Genomic DNA, 27,909 nt, shown 5'->3' with positions numbered 1-27,909 from the left:
AAAAAATAGAAAAGAAAAACGCTGTCATGTTTGCATCCTCAATTGACAGCCGTGCACGAGGTTATATACGGATCCCAATTAGCCCAAAACACGCACACACGCCACGCAACTTGCACCCCCGGGTCCGTGCTGCAGACTCACGCTGCACATTCATGCAGTCGGACGACCACTTTTGGTGCTGTTGGGAAACAAATTCTCTCCTCCAGGTCGTTTTTCTAACCCCGTGCGTTCATGATCATGTAACCACTCCCACTCGTGGCTGGTGGAAAATTACCAGCTTACAAGCAACAGGCAAATGAATGGTACATGCGGTTTATCACATCAGTCAAAGCTGGGGAAGGAAAACACACAAAATAAAACCAATAAATAAATAAAGTGTGCCTTGCGTGAAACAGCCACTGTGCTGTATTAAAAAGTAGCATTAAATCGTTAGTTTGGCGCCTCTGTTTGCACGTTTTAATGCAATGTTGCTTACATTAACGGAGCTTAATGTATAACTCAACCCTCGGGAGAGGCTATAAACATTACTTATTCGCTATTCTGATAAGCGGGAGTCAAGAAAGTCCATTTCCATCGGGGAGTCTGCCCTCTTTTTCTCTCCGGGCAGGAGCAGACGCGTGGGCGCTTGAGCGAATTGAAACAAACCGACAGCCGCGTCAGCCAATCGGACGCCGAGTACGAAGCCTCCTCCGCCGCCGCAGCCAATCAGAGCGCGGAGGGGGCGTGACCCGCGGTCCAAACTTTTACGCGGCGCCACCGGCTGAAAACTAACCCGAGATGGAATCTCCCGGTCTGAACCGGTTTCAACCGGTTGCGAGTGAGTTGCTTGAGAGAGGAGAGGAGGCGCAGCGGCATTACAACCTCCACCTTACACCGCCCCGCCGCGACGGTTAAACGCCTCTCATTAAGTGAATTATTAAGGTTGTTTTTCGGTGAATAAACAGACAATGTACCGGAGGGAGCCGTCGCCGTGATAGCAGCTTCGGAATCAGCGGTGGTTGAGCAGCCAGACAGCCCGCAGTCAGTCACTCACTGCCGGGGCTGGAGACGCTGCAGGACCGCTCTTTATAGATATTTATTTATATATATTTACACATATTATAGCTTCTTCTTGGGCACTTTTCCAGTCAGAGCCTTGGACTTTAGGTAGGTAACCAAAAAGAAACCTGCCTTGTTTGTGATTTCTGGGCTTTTTATTTAATTTTAATGTGTGTGTTTTTTTTTTTTTTTTTTTTTTTTTTAGTTTTACATATAGCATAGATTGCTAATGCAGCTAGCTGAGACAAAGTGTCACTGAACACAAACTGAATGAAACTTAAAGACAACGGGAGGCTGTGAATAAGTAAACCTGTGGGATTAAATCCGTGCAGCATCACCCGTTAATGTGTGCGTGTGTGTGCGTGTGTGTGTGTGTGCGTGAGAGCGGATGTCAAGTTGTTAGCATTAGCTTCACGGTAACTTTCTTTTTTTACCGGAGCCGCTCGAGCTTCCCTCCACCGACCGGCTCTGGAGGTCTGCGGCGGCCTCGGTCCCCGGTTACCCGCTGGGGGGAGTGGTTGTAGTCGGACCACATGGAGGGGGGGCTCACACACTAGCATCCGGGAGCTAGCTGGCTAGTTAGCCCCCCCCCTCGCTACGTTTTAATGCACGCGGCGGTTGTGGGCGTGTGTTTGTTTGTGTTAGTTGTTTGTTTGTTTGTTTGTGTAAAAGCTGCTGCTGTCGGTAGGGGGGGTGGTTTAGGGGTGGGGGGGGCCACTTACAGATGTAAACAACGTGACGTCTGCCTCGTATATCCGGCACGTGGCTGGGTTAACCTTCTTAATATGGTCTTAGAAAGCGGTGATTAGTGGACCGGAGGCGGCCTGCAGCCGGCTTGTGTCTCCGTTTGGACCCCAGCCGGAGGAACCGTAACCCGGCTGTGGTTTTTATGAATGGTGCTCTTACAAATCAGTGTTATCCTGCAAGTGACCGCCCTCCTGTCATCAGTAAGGTTGCGTTATTTACACCTACAGTCTGGTAGAGCTGCACTATTAATCTGAATATTAATTGACAATATGCAAAACCCCTCCAAGAGCTGCAAATGTTTTTAAAAAAGTTAATAAAAAATTGTAATGAAGTCCTGTAGTTCTGCAGAGATACTACCTACAAATCCTTGTTCTCTACATTTAAGAAAACATGTTAGAATTAAATTTGTGATACAAGAATGATCATTCCCCACCTGTCACCGTTATAATGAAGGTTACCTGAGGTTCTGATACAGTTCTGTAACCGTCTGGTGCTGTCGGGTCGCTGGGGAAGAACTTATAAACTCAGTCCAACCGAAGAACTGACAGCGTTCGAATCTGTTGTCAAGTTGTTTGTTTAACCCAATGAGGAAATGTCATTGACTTTGGGTTTATGAATGATGCACTACAAATCAACAATAACCCATTTTTTTCAAGATAATGCGGTGCCAGTCCGGTACAGCGACCTCAGGTTCTGGTTACAGCTGCACAGTTTTATGGGTCAGAGTATCTCTGCAGAACTACAGGACTTCATTATAACTCTGATTGGTTGGTTTGCATGTTGCACTACAGGTGATTTCGATGTGCAGCCGTAGTCCGGATACATTTTTTTTAACATCAACCAACAACTGGGTGAGATAATTAAGTAAATTTGTCTTTGCTGCTGTGAGTCCCTGACTCCCGGGGGTCGACCGGAGCGCCGAGTCCAAACTCCTCAGCCAAATTACACTTTTGTGAACTCAGTCGGACAGAAGAACGGACAGAGCTTTCCTTTCCTTTGTGTACTTTTTGAGCAGTGACAAGCTTGTGACAACTCACCAGTGGGTCGGGGGGGATTTTTGTTTAGTGGTCAGCCGTTTGTTTCTACACACACTGTTCACATGACTGTCGAATGTATTCTGTGCACTCATGACCCCTCCCTCTGCTGTCCTTGTTGCAGAGCTCTATGCCAGCAATTATGACAATGTTAGCAGACCATGCAGCACAGCAGCTGCTGGACTTCAACCAGAAACTCGATATCAACCTGCTGGATAATGTGGTGAACTGTCTATATCACGGGGTGGGACCACAGGTAGGTTGTTGTTTGTTTCAAACTCATGATTATGCCTGTAATAAAGGGAAAAATGTTTTATGCTTGCTCTTTTTAACCCGCCCCAAAGCTAAAACCAACTCTCTGCTCAGTCTTTCTTGTTCTACCTGTAGAAGAAATCTAAGGTTTACATGATACAGCACAGACAAGATACGGGTCAGCAAGTCTCTTCATGCCCCCTCGGTGTTAAATCTAAAGTGTAATTTATATCTGTATTTCAGCAAAGAATGGCACAAGAAGTGTTGACGCACTTAAAGGAGCACCCGGACGCCTGGACGAGAGTGGACACCATCCTAGAGTTCTCCCAGAACATGAACACCAAGGTAAGCTAGCTCCAGTCCAGAAAGCACTGATGGAAACACACTTACTTGTGCTTTGAGGAAGTGTATGCTATCACAAATACAATTTTATTAAAATAAAAAGAACAAAACATGACACGAGGCCACAGTGGTTTGCTGACAAAGTGCTTTAAATTATATAAAAGATAAAAAGCTATTTGATTTATTGAAAGCAGCTTTATGTACTGTGAGTGCGTATTGTGGGTGCACACGGACCCAGCAGAAGTCGAATACGTAGTCCTGGCGGTATTTGCACTATGCCCTAACTCTTGAGCTATGCAGGACCTCTGTCCTTCTGATAAAACGAATTCTGTTGGATCAGAAACACACCAGATAAACTATCGACACCGCCTGTCAGCAATAACGCACAATACTGACCGACAACGAGCTCCTGTTATTTTACCCATCTTTCCTAATCATACCAATCCTGTCAGCTATGTTTATTTTGGTACCAGTTTGGTTTGTTAATATAGAGTCAGTCAGCAGTGCCGCTCTGTGTGTCACTTGCACCCTCTAGGAAATATTGTTTGAAGCAGTCATCAAGAAAAAGCGAATTATTTAAATATCTGACAAACTACAACAGGGAATTCAAAGTGTTCTACTTACTGTAGTTTACGAATGACAAATAGAAAAACAGAGTGGCGGGGCTTAACACAAAGGTTTGCCCGGTTGCTGGGACGAGTAAAATGCCACGTCGGGCTCGTAAATGTAGCATTATCAAGTAAACGCGCAGTTTTATTCTGTAGCCGGATGATGGAAGTCGCCTCTGTTGAGAGATGCACATGTGCACTACCGATCGGAAAAATGGCGGCGAATGAAGACAAAGTTTATGAGCTGAAGCACGGGCGAGTACTGTGGCACTGGGTTAGAGGATGTGGGTGAAACTACAACGATATATTGCACAGTTTTCTGCGAGTTTGAGAGCAAGACGGATAACACGGTTTGTAGAGCGGCAAGTATTAACTTTGGGAAAGTAGATTTCTGACCAACTTTGAACCCTGATTGTGCCGCCCCAACCTCCTCACCATACGGCCAGGGGTGAGCTGTGTGTGCAGGCTATTACTAGAACTCCTCATTGATTAAGATTTGATGTGTTTGTTTATATATAAACAAGACAAACTGCTCAGATAATGAGCTGCAGACGGGAGTATTAAACTCTTAACACTTCCAGCACGTCATCATCACCGTCAGCAACACCTTTTACCTTCAGTTTCCTGCAGCAGTTCATTAACTTCTCAGCACAGATGTAAACAGGATTATAATCAGTTAATATGTTCTTGAGCTTTTTTAAATTAATAACCGTAATAAATCATTAACAAGCTTCCTTTATTGTCATTTGCAGTCCTCAGATTTTGGGTTGCGTCTTTACAATATGTCTGTAGCTCGTGTACATTGTGCCCCTCCTGTGCACTGATACAGCTGCTAACTGCCCCTGACAATAGTTCAGACCCATTGAGGGATTCACAATTACATTAACAAAGCAAAATGGACTCTGATACGTAAGAAAAATTAAAGTCCATAATGGGAAACGAATGTGTGAAGTAAACTGCAGTGCATCCCCAAACTTCCTCAAAGTACACACAACGTGACATTTGCCTTTTTTCTTTTTTGCTTGCCTGTAAGATTTGCTTTTAACACTGACATTCATTACTAATGTCTAAGTTGATGTATCAACAGTACTTTTAAAAGGGGTCATTAGAGGAAAAGAGGGAACAAAAGGTAAACACTTCTTGAATTCTGCATTTATCTTGTTTCATTAAGTTAAAGTGCATCAAAGCACTTTGAACATTTGGCTTTTTTTCTTTAGTAATTACAGTAATTATAACATTTGACAAACAAATTGTAATGAATTCAAGCTGTGACTATTTGATATTAATCACAATGTTCCATTATGTTTATGGCTTGTAATAGGAAGAAAAGGGGTGTGTCATCCTGTGCATCATGACACAGCTAGGCTTTGACGGCAGGCCTCCACAAGGTCTACCCTTTTTTAAATTCCCTTTGACTGAATTCTGTTCATCCGTTTCTATTGCATCTGTTTCATTGGACAGAGGGAGGGTGCAGGCTGCAGTCAGTAGGATCCATAGTAGAGAGAGATCTGTTGATGGCTTAATTTCACCTGTAGGGATCATGGCTCTGTTCCCGCCCCCCAACCCTTCTCTCCTTTTTGTTTTTACAGTGCATCCTCTTCCTCCTCTCCCCCCTCTCTTCCCCTCCGCTCTCCAGGCCGAGACCCTTTTGTTTTTTTTAATAATGTGCTTTCGCCAGCTAAAAAGCGTTTGGCAATTTAACCGCCCGTAATTTCTCTCTTCTTTACCTCTTGTGGTGGTTTGTGCAAAGCGTGGCAGTTAAAGGTGAAACAATGTGTGACACCTGTAAGGAGATTTCACCTTTAATCCCTCCAGCATCCATCGTCTGTAGCACATTGTTAATCCTGCTTTGATAACATACTATACTACATACTCTTTATTATTTGTGGAATCTTTGTACTCTTTGAATTGATGATCCCTACAGCTGAAACAGTCAGTTGAAGTAACACTAGATCAAAAACTAATTTAATAAAATGTTTTGTTTTTTTTCTTCATGCTTCACTATTAAACAATCAGAAATTAATCCAGGGAATAACCTGTGGTTGGTCTTGCTGTTCCTTGTGACACACCAGTTAAAGGGATCTTATTCAGGCTTACCTTTAGATGTCAGCCATAATCTATTTTAGCGTTGGGGGGGAAATTGACTCACATGGTTTAGGGTTGGGTATCGATGAGACTTTATTGGTTTGGATCCTGCTCGTCGGTTCTGGTTCTTATTAAAGTGCTCGTTCAGATTCTCGGCATGCTGTTTGAGTAATAAAAGAAACCAGAGAAACCACCTTTTTTTTATTTTAACCGATTTTAGGCGGCCATAAAAAGTCACTTGTCATAAACAACAAGGTATTTTGTTTGTTAGGAAGAAAAAACAAGATGAATATTTAAACTATAATATGATCCCCGTTTACCCAGAAAATGCTGGATTATTAGTTGGAGTTCAGACCAAAAACTTATTATTCGATCATAACGAGGGAGGAAAGTTTACCACGTCATTTTTCGTAGCGTTGATCTTTAGAAACAAGGAACGTGCACAAGTTTGACCGACAACCGCAGCCCGATGACGATGCAACAAACAATCAAGCAAGGTTCAGGTTTTATGTGCATGTTTTTGTTGCAGCCCTCTGCGTTGGGGTCAAGTGTGAACCCATCGTGTCGTCACCCATCGGTTTGTGGAGACCCGTTTTGAAGCCTCCAGTTTGTTGTTCTGATGGAGGCTTTAAACCCACGTTGAAGTAAATGCTCCTCATGATATACACACTTTAGTCTTTGCGTTCAGTGTATTTGAGCTGTTTTTTAAACACCATATTGGGCTTCGATGCTTCGATGTGGGATGGTGCTTTCAAGGGTTTTATGAGACAGGAATGCAAACGTGAAAACCCCGATCTAGAGCCGGTTTGGTTTGTCCCTTCTTCCAGTTCGACACGACAGACTCGATGGAAGGAGGCCCGCGGCGTCTGTAGATATAAACGTCTCATTCTAAGGTCGATTATACACTAATGAAAACATACCGATGAATATTACGTTCAATTCCCGCCAACAGATCCTCCTAAATGTTAAACACAGGACCTTTAATCTTCTCTCTCTCTCTCTCTCTCTCTCTCTCTCTCTCTCTCTCTCTCTCTCTCTCTCATGTAATACCAGAGAACTCCTCCGTCTTACTCTCACTAATTCTTCTAATTTCTGTGGAAACTAAGTAGGTCCACACAGGTTTAAAGCACCAACTGTTTGATTAGACTCGTAGGAAGTTGCTGTTAGATCATAAGTTTGCAGACCATGTTCGGATATATAAGTAAACTTTATTATTATTATTATCAACCCACGAGATCTGTTTGGTAACAGAGTAAACCTTCATTGCACAACATGAGACATAAAACAGCTACAATTAAATATTAAACTCACACAGAAAATGAGCTAAATGTGGTGTTTGTTGTCAAAACTAAGAGCCAATCAGCTCCTTTGATCATGCGACAGCCAGGCGTTACCCATCACGCTCTGGGTCTTGCAGTCGGTGGACAGCAACCGCGGTCTCGATCTTGTGAGTTTATCGTTGTTAAAGTGTTTCACGACGTCGGATCGTTTCTTCCTCCGCCGCGACTCCCTCTCGGTGCAGGTTACCAGCAGCTTAGACGCACGAGTTTCAGCCGTAAGTGTCGCTACTGTCAACCAGTGAGGGAGACAGAAACACAGGAGGTTCACAGTTCTTATACGCTCAAACCAGATCCAATTTTAAACAAAAATGAAGCTCTCGATGCCCAACCCTACGTAGTATCTCTGGCCTCATGTAAAAGAAACACTTAACATAGACCTTGTTACGTCTTCTAGACCATTAAGACTCATCCTTGGAGCAATCAGAGCCAAAGCTGGTTAATGGATTGTTGTATTTTTCTTGTGTCTTTTGCTGTCTGGTGTGATGCTGGGAGAAACAGCAGGACTTCTGCAGTGTTCCAGCTTAATGCTGCTTATAGAGATTTCTTAAAAAACAAACTACAAGTGAATGCTCTGCAAAAATCTGCATGAAAGATGTGGTTCAGTCCAATCCAATTTTAGAAATGCAAGTTATTGCAGGCTGGTCCACTTCATACTGTTTTTTGGTTCGTATTAAAATTACACTATGCTTGTTGTTTGAGTGTTATAATAGCTTTATCCTAATGCTTCTCCCTCCCTGCGTGTTACAGTACTATGCTCTTCAGATTCTGGAAACGGTTATCAAAACAAGATGGAAGATTCTTCCCAGGAATCAGTGCGAAGGTAAAATCTGTGGTTTGATTCACAAAATGTTTGCATTCTGTCAGCGCGACTGCCTTTTTAAATGTTGTGACGTGCGGTTGCCAAGTTGAGAAGTGATCCCCCACTAAGCATGCTGGTTTGTTTTCTGCTTGACTGGTTTGCACTGGTCGCTGGAAGCCAGGTTGGATTGTGCACTGCAGCAGCTGTTTTACAGAGGAAACAACCCAACAGCTCTGAGTTTAAAGCTTTGTGAAGGGGCCATCTTTAAAGGAATAAGAGCTGAAGTTGTTACTGATGTGTTTAATTGTTGTGACAGTGTCTTTCAGTCTGTTTTTGTTTGTAGGAAGATAATCTCAGTGTTTCTTTCAGCCCATTCACCGTATTGTACCCGCAGAGGAAAGAGGGAATGGTTGTTGGCATGGATTAATCCCTGCCGCTGTCTTTTTAAAATTTATTTATTTAACTACCGCCACAGGTTGCCAAAGTCAGAAATGTGTTAATCTTACACACACAAGGGGCTTTAATTAGATGTCTTTGACTTTGAATTTGAAAACAGAGTGGGATGAAATTTGTGCTAAAAGATTTTGGTTTGAGCAAAAAGCAATCACTGTGAACTACAGTTAATAATTGTATGAGTACAAATCAGTTGATTCCTTCCTCCATTCTTCTATAATTTTGCTCAAAATGAATTTTCATTGACCTAAGACTTCCCTACTTCTGACCGTAGATGCCTGAATTTTGTTCAAGTGGCAAACCCAGTGCAGGGCGACCGGCAAGTATGTCCTTTTCCCCCCCTTGTGTCAGAGTATTGCCATGTTTTCGGCTCCGCTCACTCACACCGCAGCACATCATTTCCTAGAACCGAGCACAGACACAGTCTAGAAAGAAATGCGAGGGAGCTGAAAAGTGTTGAAGATGCTCTGCTCACACTGACAATCTTGTGTCTGTGCGTCTGAACGCCTGGGGAAGTGTTGCTTCCACTGAACTGAGCAAAACGTTTGCCCTATAGAGGTTCAGTGGCAGCCCACACCCATGTGTTTACCCACAGGCTTTCATAAGTGTATGTAAATGGAGGACCAAACTGTTTATAAAGTCACATTCAGTTAGTCATCAGTCTGTGTAAGAGTTACGTGCTTTATTTTTTTTACTTCATGCTAACGGTATTCTTCTGATATCTTTGTGTGTTTGCCAGGTATAAAAAAGTATGTTGTTGGTCTCATTATCAAGACTTCATCAGATGCAACAAATGTGGAGGTGAGTAAGAGTTATGTTCAATTACAAATCGGAGAGACTCTCGTCTTGTTTTTGTGTCTATGTTGCATCAGAGCAGCATCAGTTCTCCTCGCCAATCTCAGGACAGCCATGAGTAAATCCGGTAACCATAGTGCTATGTCGCACAGACCAGAGATGGTGACTTCAGCTGCTTTTCAAAGTGTTCTTCAGCCAACTTGACAACCAAAGTGTTGAGTTGCTGTCTGTGTTAACAAATCAACACAGACAGCAACTTTTTAAGCCTTTCTTCCGGAGAAATTAAACAGTTTGGCGCTTACAGGCTGAACTGACTCTTTTTAAAATGTGTCACTTCTTTGTAAGTATACAAACGTAGCAGCGTAATGAGATTCATTAGTGATTACAGCAGCTTTCAGAAAGTCCCTCTGCTCTACACACTGCAGAAACAAGACAAATATTCTTAAATATAATAACATTTTATTGTATTGAGGATAAAATTCTTAAAACTAGTATACAAATGTAGCTACAGAATGATAGACTTTCATAAATTAAAGTATTTTGGTCACTTTATTGAGCTGAATTTAAGTGTTGGTGGTTAAATCGAGCTCAAAATTAGCTGTAATATCTTAACACAGATATATTTTCTTAAAACCAAAGTACTTTTTTAATGCAAAACATGCTAAACAAGATTATTAGCCTAGAAACTAGGCGAATATTAGCAGTGAAAACTAGCACAAAGACTAAGAATATTTGTTGAAATGTTCATCACAGTGCGAATAAAACCAAAATTTAAATGTTGCTGTAACCAGAGCTGCCCAAAGTGGGGCACGTGGGCCAAAGTCGGCCGGCTGTGAGGTTCATTGTGGTCCAACAGATGAAAAAATAAAAGATCAGTGAAAGAAATTATAATATATTATAATAATAGCTCTTTGTAATTGTTATAGACTAGGCTTATAAAAAAATAAGAGCACCTATCGCTAACTGATAACCCTGTCACTGGCTGTTTGAATCCAACTGCGCAGACTTTTCTAAGGTTATTTGAGAAAGTTGAGTGTTTTTGACAGTAATTGGATTTGAAGGATCCTATAAATGATCATTTATCCAAACCTCTTATATTCAGAAATAATTTAATTCAGCTTGAAATAGACATAATTTGCTGCAAGGGAAAAGAGAAAGTTCGATATTAGTCTTCTCTTAGTTCACAGAAGGCTATAATTTTAGAATAATTAGATTTAAGAATTTTATTTTCCCATTTAATGAAACAAACACATCTTTACTCCGTTTGACAAAATGAAGCTTTATGGATTCTTACAAAATACCAAATGCCAAAATTTGATGTTTTAAAATTTTTAACGATGTGACTTGAATTCATTTATCTCTTGGTTTTTGTTCTTTCAGAAAGAAAAGGTGTACATTGGGAAGCTGAACATGATCCTTGTTCAGGTAAGAAACAAGTAAAACAGTCTTGTTACTAAATTAATCATTTTACTTCCAGAACCACTCAGAACCGACCCTGCTGCTACATCTTGAGAGCCCATTACCTGCATTACATGTGACACAGTGCCTGTAATGGAAAATTAACTAGTCTGGCCCTTGTGTAACCTTTTGCACTTATGGACTCGCCTGTATAGTTTCAGGTGTAGGACACTGTTTATGTCTGACCTCAGAACTGGATTGGACCAGCTCAACTCAGCCTGCTTCCTTTTCCTATGAATAAGTGTTAACCACAAGTTTGTTAATGCAGCGCTACACCGATCAGCCATCACACTGTGAGCACTGACAGGTGAATAACACAGTGGGGGGATATATCAGGCAGAAAGTGAACAGAGTTGTTGTGTTCGTAGCAGGAAAAATGGTTGTTGTGATGTCCATTGTGCTGGACGACTGGGTCAGAGCATCTCCAAACCTGCAGCTGCAGTTGGTCTTGGACCAGTCAGGGAGCCCAGTGGTCACAATGTGAAGGCTGATCGGTTTCTCGTCACACTCCTGCAGACTGCTTGCACTCTGTATGACTGTTTGACCTTGTTTGCAAAGATTAAACTACTCAAAAGACTTCTCAAGTCTTTATTTCAGATTTCACCAATTAAAACTTCAACAGCAGCTCCTGAGCCTGTGTGTGTGCTTTAAAAGCCTGATAGTTGTATGCAGTGAGTTTATTTTACCTTTGAAAACCTTCAGAAGCAACTTTCAGTACCATTTACATTATTAGTTAAAGTACTTTCTCTTGTCAACATGGCTTCAGGCACCTAACCGAGGTTTTAGGGTTCTCCTGCCCCCGTTACACATGACCAGTCTGCAAGGTTTTTTGTTATTGATCAGTAGTATCGTCTATATGAAGCCCAACCCCTCGCTGTGGACACCCCAGCTGTTAGAAACACCTCATTGTGCTCTGTTGAAGCACTGGAATGTTTTCCCAACCCTGCAGCGTTGCATGTGAGTGAATTGTGGCGAGGCACAAAGAAGTGGCAGCAGACAGTTTCAGTGAAGTTATCCACACTGACAGCGAGCACACCGGAGCAGGAAGCTCAGTTCAAGCCCGCTACTTGTATCCAACTCATTCAGGGTTCCCACGCGTTCCTGGAAAGCCTGGAAATTCAGAGACTGGTTTTCCAGTCATGGAAAAACCTGGAATTTGACCAAAATGACCAAAAATGATCGTAAATAGTTGTTTGTTTGAAACTCACTCATCTACATACATACAGCTTATTAGTGATCAAATGTGTCGTGTTGGTTGTTAAATACTTTCACGGTGATGTTAACTAACAATGAGGACAGCCCTTAAAAAAATGTGTCAATACTAAGCCTACCTGTAGAAAAACTCCTGGAAATGCTGATTGATTTCTTAAAGAGTGGGAACCCTGTCATTGCCTCGGAAAGTTGAAAGCCACCAGCGCACTAAGACACATGGCGACACCAATTACAAACAGAACCAGAATATAATTCACAGAACATCTGGTCCTACTGGAGACTGTAACGGCTTTAGTTTGCATTACAAACATTATGTCTCACTGGCTACTGCTGGAAATCCCCCAGACAAGGTGGTGGGGGCTAACTTGTCACTGTGGTTCCTGAGGGTTTATGCAGATGGTTTAAATGTAGGTGCGCTAGATGATTATACATAATGAGTTATAGTAAACGGATGAAGCCTTCTGTCCTGGTAGACTGGAGGGAAACATGTAAAAGCACATGTAAAGTGTAGCTACAGAGCAATCCAGTTAATACTCTACACTTCATATAGAAAAAGAGATGCACATGCTGACAGTCTTTTTTTTTAAAATAGACTTTCAGGCTAACAACGTGGGTTTGTGTGTCTTAGATCTGCCTTGACGCTCCTCTCAGTTTTTGTAGTGATACTTTTTAACCTGAAGATGTCACTCTTAATTGGTCTATCCGACTCTAAAACTGTCCGTGTCAGTTAAACTGCATATTTATTCTCCTTCAGCGTCTCAGGCAAGTTTATAAGTTGTCGCTGTGGCCTCGCGATCGGACAGACGATCACCCCGAAGAGAGAGTTTGTATGGAAACATTAGCATATAAGATCTGTAGTGGTTATCGACGGTGACGCACAATTCAAGTATAGAACAACATATTATATAACAAACTGTGTCAGTGATAATTGTACTCATAGTCCACGAGAGCTCCTGTAAACAGTGGACTGTAGACAATGAGCTGTTTACTGCTCGGTGCTGTCTGATCAACAAACTAGTGCGGTCCACTTCAGGACAGAAAAAGACCTTGAGATCCATCTCCTCGTGTTCGTGTGTGTGTGTTCATGAGTGTGATGTAGGTTCGCAGGAGGGAGACCGGCTCACTGGCTACATGTCAGTGACTTTGCATTAATGCCAGTGAGAATGAGTCACTGCCTGCGTCAGCTGAGCTAACATTGTTTCGGCCTTCAGGGACTGTAGAGCTCCAGATTCCACGCTCGACTGAAGGAGGCTGTGTTTTAAATGTTTGTGGGCGTTTATATGTTGTATGCATTTGTAGTAGTGTGCGGTTTGCTTGTATTATGTCACTTCATAAACACAAATCTGCTGTTTGTTTCATAGTAAAACACTCATCTACAAAGCAGAAACGGGGGCACGTGCTTGAGTCGAGATTGAAAGGAGGGGTAGTATTTTTAGCACAGATTCATCCCTTTTAATTTTTAAATTTCAGATCACACGTGCTCAGTGGAAAATGTGCTTTCTGAACCACGTTAACACCGATATGCGTCTGTATGTGTCTGCAGATCCTGAAGCAGGAGTGGCCCAAACACTGGCCCACCTTCATCAGTGACATCGTGGGGGCGAGTCGTACCAGCGAGAGTCTTTGTCAGAACAACATGGTCATTCTCAAACTGCTCAGCGAGGAGGTCTTTGACTTCTCCAGTGGACAGATGACCCAGGTCAAAGCCAAGCACCTAAAAGACAGGTCAGCCTCTTCATAAACCTCTGGCACCAACGTTTTTTTTATTATCGAGCCTACAGAGTGAGTGTTGGATAGACTGTGTGTGGAATATCACATTACAGTCAATATGTTTGACATATTTAACTTAATTAGTCCACATTATTCCAGCACTTTCAGAGCATCACAGAATATGATTGCAGCATTAATCCAGTGATGTAATACTGTGATCCGTAACTAACGGACAAACTGCCTTTGCTGTGCCTTTGCCTCTTGTTGTTGACACTTTTACTACCACAAATCTACATTTGTCAGTACAGTTACAAGTACTAGTTGCTCTTTCAATGTTTCCTTAATTACAGGCAGTTGTGCACTCTGTTGCTCACAGCCTGAGCGAACATATAAAGGAGCTGTATGGTCGGTCCGTTGGGCCGCACAGCGTAGGAAACTATAAACAGTTTGAGGCATAATGTCAAAAAAAAAAAGCTTTATTTCCCTTATATCCACGGACAGTTGACACTTGTCGAGCACGATTGACTGTAGTCGCTGTTTCATTACATCATCCTATTTCCCAGGTTTACCAACAGTTTATTTTGCCTTTTCCTCACTCAGATGTTCCCAGAGAGGTTTATTGAGTTTGAAGTCTTGACTGAGGGGAAATCTCTACATGTTAATATTTTATGTGTTCTTTCTCGGGCAATTCATACAGTTTTAATCTACACGCAGCAGGCTCTTTGGTCTGTGTGTAGCTGTATAGCTGAAACATGAATGCATCCACTACACCACCACATTTGAATAATGGTTTTACACTGTTGTGGGTCACAGAAGCTTTATAGGTGCAACTGTAAATTCAAAACTTTGATTCATCCGTCAAGACGACATTCTTTCATGCAGTGATACAACTTAGTTATTTATACTAGTATTATACTTCAGGGGAAACTTTTAGAAGCCCTATTTCACACAGAAATGTGTGTGTGATTGTTCAGACCACTGGTTCTCAAGCTGGGGGTCGTGAGATCATTTCTGGAGGTCGTAATATGAGACTGTTATTCTATCTATTACTGTGCCTTTAGGCCTGAAGCCAACCTGTTGACATGTTTTAATAAGCCTAAAATCTTTATATAGCTTTCATAAGTCATATATATATATATATATATATATATATATATATATATATATATATATATATATATATATATATATATATATATATATATATATATATATATGTGTGTGTGTTTATGTATATGTATTTATGTCCCATAATGTTTCTTCTCTTTCTTTCAGCATGTGCAATGAATTCTCCCAGATATTCCAGCTCTGCCAGTTTGTTATGGTACGCAAATCCTCCTCTCTTTAACGTCCCGACACACCAAACCGACAACAAAGACACAACACAATCACACCGACCACAGCGAACGACCAACTACCATGTACGTTCTGCGCCTGCGTGAGACGTAATAACTCTCCGTACCAGCAGGTGGCGGCAGTCTGCATTCGTCATTAGAACAAGAACACTGGAACAACGAGGATGTATACGGATATAAACAAAAGCAATGTTATGGACGTAGGTTTGTTTTATAAAACAGACGCTTCTAATTGAGAAAGAAGTATTACTAGTCTCACCGATCCGCCACAGACGGACGCCAAAGACCAACGCTGGTGAACACGCCTCAAAAACAGACGCTCACGGTCGGTCCGGTGTGTCGGGGCCTTTACTGTTTAGCATTGTTGTTCAATCTTATTGTCTCAGTGTTACACACCAGTGTTTGTCCTTCAGCTGTCTGTCGTCTCATTGGTTGCACCTTTTTAGGAAAATTCCCAGAATGCCCCTCTGGTCCACGCCACTCTGGAGACCCTCCTACGTTTTCTTAATTGGATTCCTCTGGGTTACATCTTCGAAACCAAACTGATCAGCACTTTGGTGTATAAGGTGTGTAAAAGCACTACGCACACACACACACACACACACACACACACACACACACACACACACACACACACTGTTAACCAAAAATAGTCCGTAACTAAACATCTGCTCCAACCATCTCCAGTTCTTGAACGTGCCCATGTTTCGCAACGTGACACTGAAGTGCCTCACAGAGATCGCCGGTGTGAGCGTGAGCCAGTACGAGGAGCAGTTCGTCACACTCTTCACTCTGACCATGTGTCAACTCAAACAGGTGAGTTAAACAGGCTCAGATCCGCTCCTGTACTCCCCTTCCCTTGCTGTAAAGATACTGATTGAGAGGTCGATCTGATCCGTGTAGATGCTGCCTCTGAACACCAACATCCGGCTGGCCTACGCCAACGGGAAAGACGACGAGCAGAACTTCATCCAGAACCTCAGTCTGTTCCTCTGTACTTTCCTTAAAGAGCACGGGCAGCTCATTGAGAAGCGGCTCAACCTCAGAGAAACATTAATGGAGGTAAGAGAGGAACACGGCGCAGTGATAATGCAGACTGAATAAGTCTAGTGTCTCCTGTAGATAACTGTTCCCTCGCTCCTCGTTCAGGCCCTCCACTACATGCTGCTGGTGTCGGAGGTAGAAGAGACGGAGATCTTCAAAATTTGCCTGGAGTATTGGAACCATTTGGCCGCCGAGCTCTACAGAGAGAGTCCCTTCTCTACGTCCACGTCCCCCCTGCTCTCTGGCAACCAGCACTTTGACGTGCCACCACGCAGACAGCTCTATCTTCCCGTACTCTCCAAGGTACCTCGCACAGCCAATAACATTCAACCTAACTGCTCGATTCAAGAATCAACACAATGTCCCTTTTGTCCCCGTGATGGCATTTGCACACGTTAATGTGATGCAGAATGATGAGTTAGAGCAGGGTTCACGGACCCTCACAACAGATAAACATTAGACCACAGACTCCCAGTTTGAGAGGATTTTGTCTATTTTTTTTATTTTTAGGTTTGAAGATATAAAGATTGTTGGGATGTCGAGCTCTATCGAGGGCCAGTGTTTGGTTTGTCCACTCTGGGCTTCTGTAGAAACTTTCCCGATAAAACATGGCATCCTCGGTAGAAGAGGACCCGCTCCCTCTGTAGATAAAAACGTCTCATTCTAAGTTAATAAAAACACAATGATTCTTCAGGTGTTTATACACTAATGAAAACATAGCTGTGAATATTATATTCAGTATCTGCCGATACACTGGACCTTTAAAGAGTGCAGAACTGTTTCACTTTATGAAACCTGCAGCGTCTTCAGTCCGCAGTCATACTAGAATCAGTTGGCACCGATGGAGCAACAGGTGGCTGCCAACCTGCTGCCAAAAGAGTTGCTAGTTACAACATTACTGAAAATCAGCAGCTAGTAAAGTAAAAATAACATTTGATTTCAAATGTAATATCTTATCCTTCCATATCACAGTGTGTGTGTTTGTAGCCATGAGACAAACACCTCCATTGTATGTTATCCTGTAACATACATACAGGTTGCACGCTTGTGTGTGTAAGTGTGTGTGCAGTGAGGCTGCTCCTCGATGTGTGTGTACGTAATGACAGGTGTTTATCCTCTGCGACAGGTGCGTCTGCTGATGGTAAGTCGGATGGCCAAACCGGAGGAGGTACTGGTGGTGGAGAATGACCAGGGCGAGGTGGTCAGAGAGTTCATGAAGGACACGGATTCCATCAACCTCTACAAGAACATGAGGGAAACCCTTGGTATGATTCAGTAATAAGAGAGTTTTTCTTGGCCACTATGCATGGCGTCTAATTCATGCATCCATCCAGTAACTTTTGTACTGATAACACAGCTTCCTGCATAGAGAGTTAATCTTACTCAGGATTACTGTAATATTTAAACATTGTAGGACAGTCTGGCTCAGTTTCTGGTACTGCCGGCTGACCGAGGCCTTTCTGTGTGGAGTTTGCATGTTCTCGCCTTTTGTCTCTGTGGATTTCCTCCCACAGTCCAAAGACATACAGGTTAAACCTTTTGGAAACTCATAAATTGGGGCGTATCTGCCCCCTGTGACCCTGAGATAAGAAGATAAGCAGTTAGGAAAATGGATAGATGTAGAGAAAGATTTGATGTTTACACTCTTGATGACGATGATTATATTGGCTCTTAAAATATAAGCTGTAAAGTACCAACTGCTGGTAAAAGTGATGGATATATTGATCAGTGTCATCACACTGGCACTCACTCACAGTAGAGCTGTGCTTTTGGCTTCACTGCACATTGTGATAATCCAAACCTACATCCCGCAGTGTACCTGACTCACTTGGACTATGCGGACACAGAACGCATAATGACAGAGAAGCTCCACAACCAGGTGAACGGTACCGAGTGGTCCTGGAAGAACCTCAACACGTTGTGCTGGGCCATCGGATCCATCAGCGGGGCCATGCACGAGGAGGACGAGAAGAGGTTCCTGGTCACCGTCATAAAGGTATGAAAACACACTGAACTCTAAATCTACCGAACCTTTACAGTCTTTTGAAAATGCTCAGATAATATGATTCAGTGGTCCATGTACCGAGGCTGAGTTCTTGCTGCAGTGGCCATGGGTTTGAATCCGACCTGTGACAGGGTTCCCACTGACCCCAGGTTATGTGTCTTGATTGTGGAAAACCTTCTGTCTGTCTCAGGATCTGCTGGGTCTGTGCGAGCAGAAGAGAGGAAAGGACAACAAGGCCATTATCGCCTCCAACATCATGTATATTGTTGGCCAGTATCCACGCTTTCTCCGAGCCCACTGGAAGTTCCTCAAAACTGTGGTCAACAAACTCTTTGAGTTCATGCATGGTGAGACACGTGTTCGTTTTAAACTTGAGTGGATGAATTTAGTTGTAGAAAGATGTAACTCAGTGTCTTCCCTCTACGTCCCTCGTTCATCAGAGACCCACGATGGTGTCCAGGACATGGCGTGTGACACCTTCATCAAGATCGCCCAGAAGTGCCGGCGCCACTTTATCCAGGTGCAGGTGGGAGAGGTGATGCCTTTCATCGACGAGATCCTCAACAACATCAACACCATCATCTGTGACCTTCAACCTCAGCAGGTCAGTGGATGGATGTTATTACAGAGAGACGCACAGTCCAAGTATTACCACAGTTCTGTTCAATTTTCATACTAACACGTTCTCCCGTGTGCGTCCAGGTGCACACTTTCTATGAGGCAGTAGGTTATATGATCGGAGCCCAGACAGACCAGGCTGTTCAAGAGCACCTGATAGAAAAATACATGCTGCTGCCCAATCAAGTGTGGGACAGCATCATCCAGCAGGCCACCAAGGTGAGACGCCAACATACTGAAACATGTTAAATATACCAAACAAAGAGCAGTGTGTTTATCTATGATCTGCTCCGTCCCTCCTCTTCCTGCGGCTGCCTCAGAACGTGGACATCTTGAAGGACCCGGAGACTGTGAAACAGCTGGGCAGCATCCTGAAGACCAACGTCCGAGCCTGTAAGGCCGTGGGTCACCCCTTCGTCATCCAGCTGGGACGGATTTACCTGGACATGCTCAACGTCTACAAGTGCCTCAGCGAGAACATCTCTGCTGCCATTCAGACAAATGGTAAGGGAGGTGTGTGTGTTTGTGATCTACCGTTAACATTTACATTCATCTTATTGTTGTCACATGAGAGTTGTCCCACACGTCCTGGAAAACCTGGAAATTTAGAGACTAGGAACGGACTTGCAGTGATCTTTTTAGTGTCGCAATGAACCGTTATGGTTAAAAAAAGGAGGCATTAGACTGGAGTTACAGTTAACGTGAGGCCTACCAATACATTATATGACTGTTTGTGTCCTGAATTAGAAAACTCCTGGAAGATGATTTCCTAAAAAGAGTGGGAACCCTGCCTTGTGTTTCTAGGAAAGCTGTGTTAATAGTTAAAAAGTGCTGAGGCCTAACGTAAAGTGTTTGCTCTTCTTGCATTAGTGGAGGACTTGTTTTGGTTGTCCGATCTCTACGCTGCAGGGACTGTGTCGCTTCATTGTGGTGTAGGCATGCAGCTCTTTGTGTGAATCCAGCAAGGCCTCAGTGTGTTGCCAGGTTTAAAAAACACCCCGATGCTTTCATTACCATGTCAATAGTTTGAGTTGAGAGCTTGTAAAACACAAACTATGGGTTTGTCCTGCAGTTGTTTACAGAAGCATTTTAGTATTAAGTCATTCAGTTGTGGGATTTTGTCTGCAGGCCAGGAGGAACAACCCTTTTTTCCTTGCATGCGCCTGTTTTGGTGACTCATCTCTTTCTGCAGTTAAATGGGAGGAGAGGTGCCGTCTGAGGTCTGTCAGTAATGATCAAGTATCAAGGACTTTTGTAGTTGAGTCGACCAAGAAAGAAATGGCGATCTGTGCAGGAGGAACAGATCCTCTCCAAGAGCTCCGCTTGACTGGATCTATGTTTTTATAGAAGAAGACACAAAGAATCAGATTGAAACAATAAAGTGGAAGCAGACGGCTCCTGTAAAGAACAGGAACAAGGTTGTTGCCCTGACAATCTCACATGCTGCTTCTGCAAATGTCCGTGCCTTAGCAAAACTCTTACTTACATCCTCACATACAAGAAAAACAAGACAAAAGTGTGACAGTATTTTCTGCATGTAGTCTATATGCGTCTTTAACTGCGTCTCCTCTTTGTGTTGCAGGTGAGATGGTGACGAAACAGCCCTTGATCCGGAGTATGAGGACAGTGAAACGAGAGACACTGAAGCTGATCTCCGGCTGGGTCAGCCGATCAAACGACCCACAGATGGTGAGAAATGTGGAGGCACAACGCTGCTGGAGATTGAGTTTCCCTAACGGTGGCCGTATTCTGGGGTTTAAATATAAATACAATTGTATACACACCACCTCAGAACATATTAGGCTCTCCAAGTGCCACAATTATAACCAAAGCTACTGTGGACAGCTCACACAGGAGGCAGGTTCATTCCTAATAAGATGTCAAACAAACATGTTGTCTTGTGGAGAACAAGATTTGTGTGGAGAACAAGATTTGTAGGCCGGAGTATCTCTGCAGAACTACAGTCCTTCATATTAAAGCTGTTTTATCACAAATTTGAGCGTTTGTCCCCAAAAATTGCAGCTTCTGCTATTTGAATGTTGCACTATATACACTATATATGCAAAGACTGGGGACCGGTGGTATATTTCAATATACTTTTAATAAAACGTGACATTGAGCGAGCAGCAGGGATATTTTTACTCTTGTGTGTCCTCAGGAGATTCTACACACTGTGGCAATCAATGAAACGGTTGACGGTAGAACAGAAGTAGAACTAATCCAGTCGGTATTTTTAGATCAAACACAAAAGATTTCATTTCCTTGTGGCAGACTTTACCCTCAGCTGTTTTTATCTGCCTAACAATGAATATTCATAGTGTTTCTGTGCAGGCGAGGACCGGTCAGAGTTTATAGACAGAGACGTCTCTTCCTCTAAAGCTGTTGTTGCTATGTTGATCCCCGCTGACGCCTCCTGTTGTCTTCCAGGTAGGGGAGAACTTTGTCCCACCGCTGCTGGATGCCGTCCTCATCGACTACCAACGCAACGTTCCTGCCGCCCGCGAGCCCGAGGTACTCAGCACCATGGCAACCATCGTCAACAAGCTGGGGGGACACATCACCAGCGAGATACCCCAGATCTTCGACGCCGTCTTCGAGTGCACCCTGAACATGATCAACAAGGTGAGACAGCTTGTAACCTTACAGTGACGTTGGGTTTGTATGATCTCTTTATATCTGTATCTGAAACATTGATTAGTCTGCTGTAATGGACACGAGACAGACTGAAACATTGGAGCACAGCAGGTCACTAAGCAGCTTAGTCATCAAGTAAACAAATATTTTAATTGGCAGGTTTAATTTGTGCGTAGATAAGCAATCTATATCAACTGGCCTTCACTGCAGTCTGTTAATCACAACGCTATATTTGACTGATAATGTTTGTGCACTTTGACCTGATGGAAGATGGTTAAGATATCAGCCTACAGGCAGATATACCATAAAGCTTCTAATAAAAGAGTCTTAAAAGATGCAGCGCTCCTCTATTGGCAGAGAAAAAACTTGAAATTCAAGCTGTTTGTTGGCACATTGGAGGAGAAGCAGCACAATCTGAGAGCTAAAGGAGTTCAGTGAATAAACGCCGGCTATTATTACAAGTTTTATGGTGTGCTATAAATGTATATCCAGTTTTCCAGGTCCAGAAAACCCGATCAGAGGTTCTGTGATATTTGTATGTGAACTTTTATGAACTGCTCTTGCAGAAAGGAAAAAAAACATCAGTGATTGAAGTTTCTCAATCGCTTGTTGGTGTCATCTCTGAAACTATGAGGCAAACTAGTCTGAGCCTGCAGAAAGCCTTCAGAGAAAGTCCCTGGTGCTCCATTTTTCATTTTTGAAGAAAAGAGAGATTCTGCACTCATGATCGTTATATGGGCGTAAAATGGGTCTTAAATTGTATTTATAATTATCTTAAAAAGTCTTAAATATATCCTGTTGCAACCGGCAGAAACCCTAATATAAACACAACCCATTGAGGGTTGGATTAATCCACAAGGGGAACATGAAACAATAAAAATACTGGGAAGGAAACATATGTAAACAACTTGTCGGTGTCTTTTTCCTGCTAGAACTTCGAGGAGTATCCAGAGCACAGGACCCACTTCTTCTACTTACTCCAAGCTGTAAACTCCCACTGCTTCCCCGCGTTCCTCGCCATCCCCCCAGCCCAGTTCAAGCTGGTGCTGGACTCCATCATCTGGGCCTTCAAACACACCATGAGGAACGTGGCTGACACCGGTAAGGCCCGCTGACGCGCACACACACACACACCACACACACAATGTTGGATACTGAGCAACAACGCCTGGAGCGTGAATACTGAATGATGTAAAACAATCTGGGTGCTGTGTTCTATCATGTCACGAGGGCCAAGTGTCGCAGGTTGGGATAATCTTCAATCAGAAGAAACACACGCTGCAGGTGCACTGTGACTGCTCAGAAGCTCCTCTCAGTATTTACCTGTCAGATCATGCTTGTGGCCCTGCAGTCATGTGGAGGTCTAACTGAAGAGATTCTGTTTGTGCTCATTCAGGTCTGCAGATTCTCTACACGTTGCTGCAGAACGTGGCCCAGGAGGAAGCAGCCGCTCAGAGTTTCTACCAGACGTACTTCTGCGATATCCTACAACACATCTTCTCCGTGGTCACCGACACATCGCATACTGCTGGTGAGTTGGGGGGGGGGTCCAGATGTACAGAGCGCTCAGATAGGAACATCTTAGAACGGAGAGCAGCAGTCTATCAAAAGTCTGTCTGGCCTACAATGTGTGATTTCTGCTGGGGACATTGTGAAGCAGCGTGGGATCATGGGAGTTGTTGTCTTCACCACCATTGGCGTCATTGCAGTCAGTTTCTCCCGGTTAGGATTCCTTCAGTGTTCATGGTTCAGGAGGTTTCTACCGGGAGCCCAATGATCCACAGAGGTGGTAACTTAAGATCCAGATGTCCGATGACTAAAATCCTTCATCTGGAGTTAAAAAGCACCAAGATCTAAAGAGTGAGCCACCGGCTGTCTGCCTCAGAAGGAAATGAATGAAAGTTTGTGTAGTAAAAGGAGTATTTGTGTGTCCTGCAGGTCTGACGATGCACGCGTCCATCCTGGCCTACATGTTCAACCTGGTGGAGGAGGGGAAGATCACTACAGTGCTAAACCCTGCCAGCCCCACCAACAACCAGGTGTTCATCCAGGAATACGTGGCCAACCTGCTCAAGACCGCCTTCCCTCACCTACAAGAGTGAGTAGGAAGACGTGCGAACACGATCTCTGTTGTGGTGAAATACACGTGTGTTTATCGCGGCTGTGCTTTGTGTCGTCTTTTGTCTGTGTTAGTGCTCAGGTGAAGGTGTTTGTGACCGGGCTGTTCAGCTTAAACCAGGACATTCCTGCCTTCAAGGAGCACCTTAGGGACTTCCTCGTCCAGATAAAGGTGAGATTGTCAGAGTGTACAATGTGCTACTTATGATCCATTGTGCGACACTAATACAGTTCCTCTCTGGGGCGAAGCCAGGCACACTGCACAGCTCACTGTTTATACTGAGGGGTAATTTACAGCCCACGTGAAACAGAAACCAGAGCGTATTTACAGGTTTCCTGCTAGATGGGGAAAAGGCTAACTAATGAAACTTCACTCTTTGTGGCTAAAAGATTGATTGACAGGTGAACGTCAGGATGTTATTACAATGATTGGATTTAATATAAAAATACAAAGCAATTGTTAGTTTTTTTTGTCAGTCTGTTTGTCATACATTGTTAAACAGTGCTAAGTTGTGATCTTTGAGGGTTAAGAAGACATTTTACTGACTTTTAAAGCAGCTGAACCTTTATTTCTGTTGACTCTGGCGCCCCCTGTGGACACAAGCGGTTTCTACCTCCTCCAATCTGACCCAGTGACAGGCTTTAAGAATAACTACACAGAAACATCCAATCTTCTCTCTGATGGTCTTATTTGTTTATGTAGGTCACACAGAGGCATCAGTATGAAACGGAGACAGTTTCATAACCAGTTAAAGCTCCTGGTGGTAGGTTTAATGTGTTAGAGTTGAGTATCCGTGGGTCTGGTAAGGCCCCGGATAGCTGCGGCGTTGCTGCTTGTTCCCCGTGCTGAGCGAGCTTTGTCTCTTCACACAGAGGTTATCAGGGACAACATAGTTAGCTGCTTAGCTGTTGTTTCCAGAAATAACATTTTCCTGCATGGCCAGGTTGTCCTTCTAAGTCTATGAGAGGTTTGTGGCCGCTGTGCCAGCTCACCGTTATTAACTGTGTGTCACAGCGACACACTGATGAGTTCAGGGCTTCCTGGTCCAGTTCGGTGGTTTTCCAAACTATAATCTTAAAATTAGAGATAAAACAGAGCTTGTGTGGATCAGTCGGTGTCAGACAATTATTGTCAGCAGTTTTCAGAACCAGTTCATTCTTAAAGTTAATTATTGAGCAGAAACGTTAAACATTTACTGGACAGTTTGAAAAATGTCTTTCTCTCTCAGAAATATAACAACTGTAAACTTTATCCGAAGATCCCACAGAGCAGGATAAACGTGTGTGGTTTGGTTCAAAGTTCAACTGTTTTTCCCAAAGTCAGAAACTAATAAATGCCTTAGGACTGACTGTAGTTCTGTATTTGCTTTAGTCTGGAGTCTAACTGCAGAATTCAACTGATCCTGGGTCAGCTGTCCAGTCTGTGGGGGTCAAACTCCTAAACTGTTCCCATTCCTAACATCAGGAACAGAATTGTGTTCGTATTGTAATTCATATGAAACAACTAGAAAAAAAACCTAATTACATGATGATGATGATGATGATGATGATGATGATGATGGATGATGATAATGTGGTGGGCTGGGTTATATTATATTTTTAATCATCATGTTGGGCCCCGGGGATCAAATAACAATCATGATCATGTAGGCATCAAGAGACCGAGCTCCACTCTGATTAACACATTTAACTTCCTATTAATTCTTCAAAATAAAAGCCTCAAATGTTGTTGTTGGTGTTTGAATGCTTTTATTATGAAGCAGCAAAACCTCCTATAGAGCTGAAAGACTCGAGACTAAAATAAAGCCGGACCGTGTGGTAGGTAGGACATGTGGATGCAGGCTGTAGAGTGACTGTGTTGAACCTTCAGCTGACCGCTCTGTTTCTCTCCCCCGCCCGCCCGCCCGCCGCCCGCCGCGCCCGCCGCCGCCGCCGCTCCAGGAGTTCGCAGGCGAGGACACTTCGGACCTGTTCCTGGAGGAGAGGGAGGCGTCGCTCCGTCAGGCCCAGGAGGAGAAACACAAGATCCAGATGTCGGTCCCCGGCATCCTCAACCCTCACGAGATCCCCGAGGAGATGTGTGACTGAGCTCCGGCTCAACCAAACTGTACAGTACTCCAAACAAACAAACAAACAAACAAACAAACCCTAACCACAGCAACCACAACAAAAACCCAAGAGAGGCACTTGAGTGTGGCGGGAGGCCGCTCACTCGCCGTCTGCAGGGCGTGCCGTCCCGTTGGATGTTTGTTGACCAAAACAATGCCAACAATGTGTACATGATTACCGCGTCACCCTGTGGCCCTTTTTACATAACCTGCGTTTTCTATGGAGACTTTTTGTGTAATATCTTTCCAGAACTGTTAATCCTTCGCTTCTGTGGCCCATCCACCACCTGCATGATGAGGTTGTAACAGTTAGGACAACTTAACCATCTTCTTCTTTTTGTTTTTTGTTTCTCGTTCTGTTCCCTCCACCTCCCCATCCCCCCCCCCCATATATTTGTTTATATATAAATATATTATATATATTCAGTCTGAGCAGGGCTTTTGTGGGGAATTAAAAAGAAAAAAAAAAAAAGGCTTATCTGTCAAGTCGGCGTAGAGGCTTCTAGACCTGCGGTGTGACAGACGGGAAGCGCTTGTTAGGTTGCCCCACGGCATTGTGGGAGAATGTGAATCTAACGGATAATGAATGAAGGTCGAGAGATGCTGCGTCAACGTGGTCGGCATCTGTTGCTCACGAGTTTGTGCTTCACCTGGGGAAGAAATAAAGAAAACGTGTTTGGCTTCAGCCGGCAGGTTTTTTTTGTTTGTTTTTTTTAGGGAAAGCGAATCTGTGCATATCATCCCGATTGTAAAGCATCTTTAATACCATGGGAACATTTCCTTTTATTCTATTGTTTCTTTTTGTTTGTGGGTGTGTGCGCGTGTGTGCTGTCGCCTAGTCGACATCAGCGTTTTGTTTTCCTCTAAGAGGATTGTTGCTCATTTGTGAGCCTTCATTATGGGATGTTTTAAGGAAGTGGCGGAGGTATTTATGGGTTCATAGTTGGTTGCATCTTTATAACAACTCCTCTTTAACTCAGAAGGCTTTGAAGATTTTGAATTGTACTAATTTAGATTGTTTACCATGCAGTAGTGCGTCAGAGACACTACCTTTAGAGCAAAATGAAAAATAAAACTGGGTTTACATTTAATTTTGTATTTTTGCATTTTTCATTTGTACCTTGTTTTGAGTTCTGTCCAAATAAACAAAAGGCTTTTTGTCCACAGAGCAAATGAATTGCCAGCGAGTTTAATTAGGAAAAAGAATGTATAAATCCAAATAAGTACCCAATCTCTAATGGCAGATTTCCCTTCTCGAGGTGTTACATTTGTTGTGAACTTTTTGAACTGATTAAAGTTGAGAATTTTATAACCTCTGCCTTCGCTCACATTTCTTCTTTCAGCAACAGAATTTATTTATTAAAGTTCTGCTGCCTCTGAGCTTTCAGTACAAACTGTTTGTGACGTTGCAACGAGTTTGGAAGCCAATCAAAGTTCAACACACACACACACACACACACACACACACACACACACACACACACAAGACCGTTTGTTCAAGCCCATTTGTGCCAATGTGACAGAAAATAAATATTTTGTAAGAAACTTGCTTTAAAATAATGTTTATGATACAAAGTCAATATTTTAAAAGTTTCTCAGTAATTTGACTGATACAGAATCTTTTTTTTTGTCAGGCTCGACTAAAGCTCTAAGTTTTAACATCCAAACTGATATTTTCTCCCTGGAACAAATTGCTTTTGATTTTTTTAATGAATTAAACTAATTTGTTTTTCTCCTGCAATCTCAGTGCAAAACAATGCATCCAAATGTTTTAGAAGAGCGTCTGTGAGATCCTGGAGGGATTTTAAATATTCACCCACATTAACTAAACCAGTAGTACAAAGCTTACTGTACGAGTAATAAAAGTTATCCAGGTTCTGACTGGGAAACTCACAAGTTCAAACAATCCCAGTGAATTCTGTGAGACGTTGCAACTTTTCCACAAATAAGACCGATAATTGTAGTTTCCTGCATTAAAACGTTGAGTCGTACGTCACCAAACTTGTTTCTAGCAGTGAAGAACAGATGATGCAACGTAGAGCTTTTTGTTTACGCTTACTTCAAACATCCCAGATTTTATTCCCACTGGAACAAGTTGCCTTTAATCTTTAATAAATGATTCCTTGCCACTGTCGCCAGGTGCCTGTTCACGGT

General features: G+C 43.1%; 1 protein-coding gene across 2 annotated transcripts; it reads left to right on the top strand.

The window, feature by feature from the left end:
* The first annotated feature begins 803 nt into the window (after positions 1-803).
* xpo1b (exportin 1 (CRM1 homolog, yeast) b) lies at positions 804-27,067 on the top strand. 2 transcript variants are annotated; one of them, XM_051421215.1, is made up of 25 exons: positions 804-1,146; positions 2,944-3,075; positions 3,315-3,416; positions 8,194-8,266; positions 9,438-9,499; positions 10,874-10,918; positions 13,707-13,888; positions 15,149-15,197; positions 15,675-15,794; positions 15,916-16,044; positions 16,132-16,290; positions 16,378-16,575; positions 17,399-17,537; positions 18,087-18,268; positions 18,468-18,624; positions 18,718-18,881; positions 18,980-19,114; positions 19,216-19,408; positions 20,478-20,584; positions 21,323-21,517; positions 22,462-22,630; positions 22,926-23,060; positions 23,468-23,627; positions 23,723-23,819; positions 25,589-27,067. In XM_051421215.1, exons 2-25 carry the CDS (start codon positions 2,950-2,952, stop codon positions 25,733-25,735), a joined length of 3,225 nt encoding a protein of 1,074 aa, XP_051277175.1. In that variant the 5' UTR covers positions 804-1,146; positions 2,944-2,949; the 3' UTR covers positions 25,736-27,067. The 2 variants fall into 2 exon arrangements, with proteins under 2 accessions (XP_051277175.1, XP_051277184.1); XM_051421224.1 differs by having other exon boundaries at positions 805-1,146; positions 19,216-19,399.
* The last annotated feature ends 842 nt before the right edge of the window (positions 27,068-27,909 follow it).

The sequence above is a fragment of the Dicentrarchus labrax genome, unplaced genomic scaffold (assembly GCF_905237075.1).
Source record: "Dicentrarchus labrax unplaced genomic scaffold, dlabrax2021, whole genome shotgun sequence".
NCBI lineage: Eukaryota > Metazoa > Chordata > Actinopteri > Moronidae > Dicentrarchus > Dicentrarchus labrax.
The sequence above is the reverse complement of the archived record's forward strand: the minus strand, read 5'-3'. Positions and strand labels throughout refer to the sequence as shown.

What these genes read in the sequence shown, in the direction of transcription:
- xpo1b (XM_051421215.1), top strand. Translation starts at nt 2,950, where the DNA reads ATGCCAGCAATTATGACAATGTTAGCAGACCATGCAGCACAGCAGCTG. An exon ending in CAGATGCAACAAATGTGGAG is followed by an intron (nt 9,500 to 10,873) that starts GTGAGTAAGAGT and finishes TTGTTCTTTCAG; the next exon opens with AAAGAAAAGGTGTACATTGG. An exon ending in GTGACCTTCAACCTCAGCAG is followed by an intron (nt 18,882 to 18,979) that starts GTCAGTGGATGG and finishes GTGTGCGTCCAG; the next exon opens with GTGCACACTTTCTATGAGGC.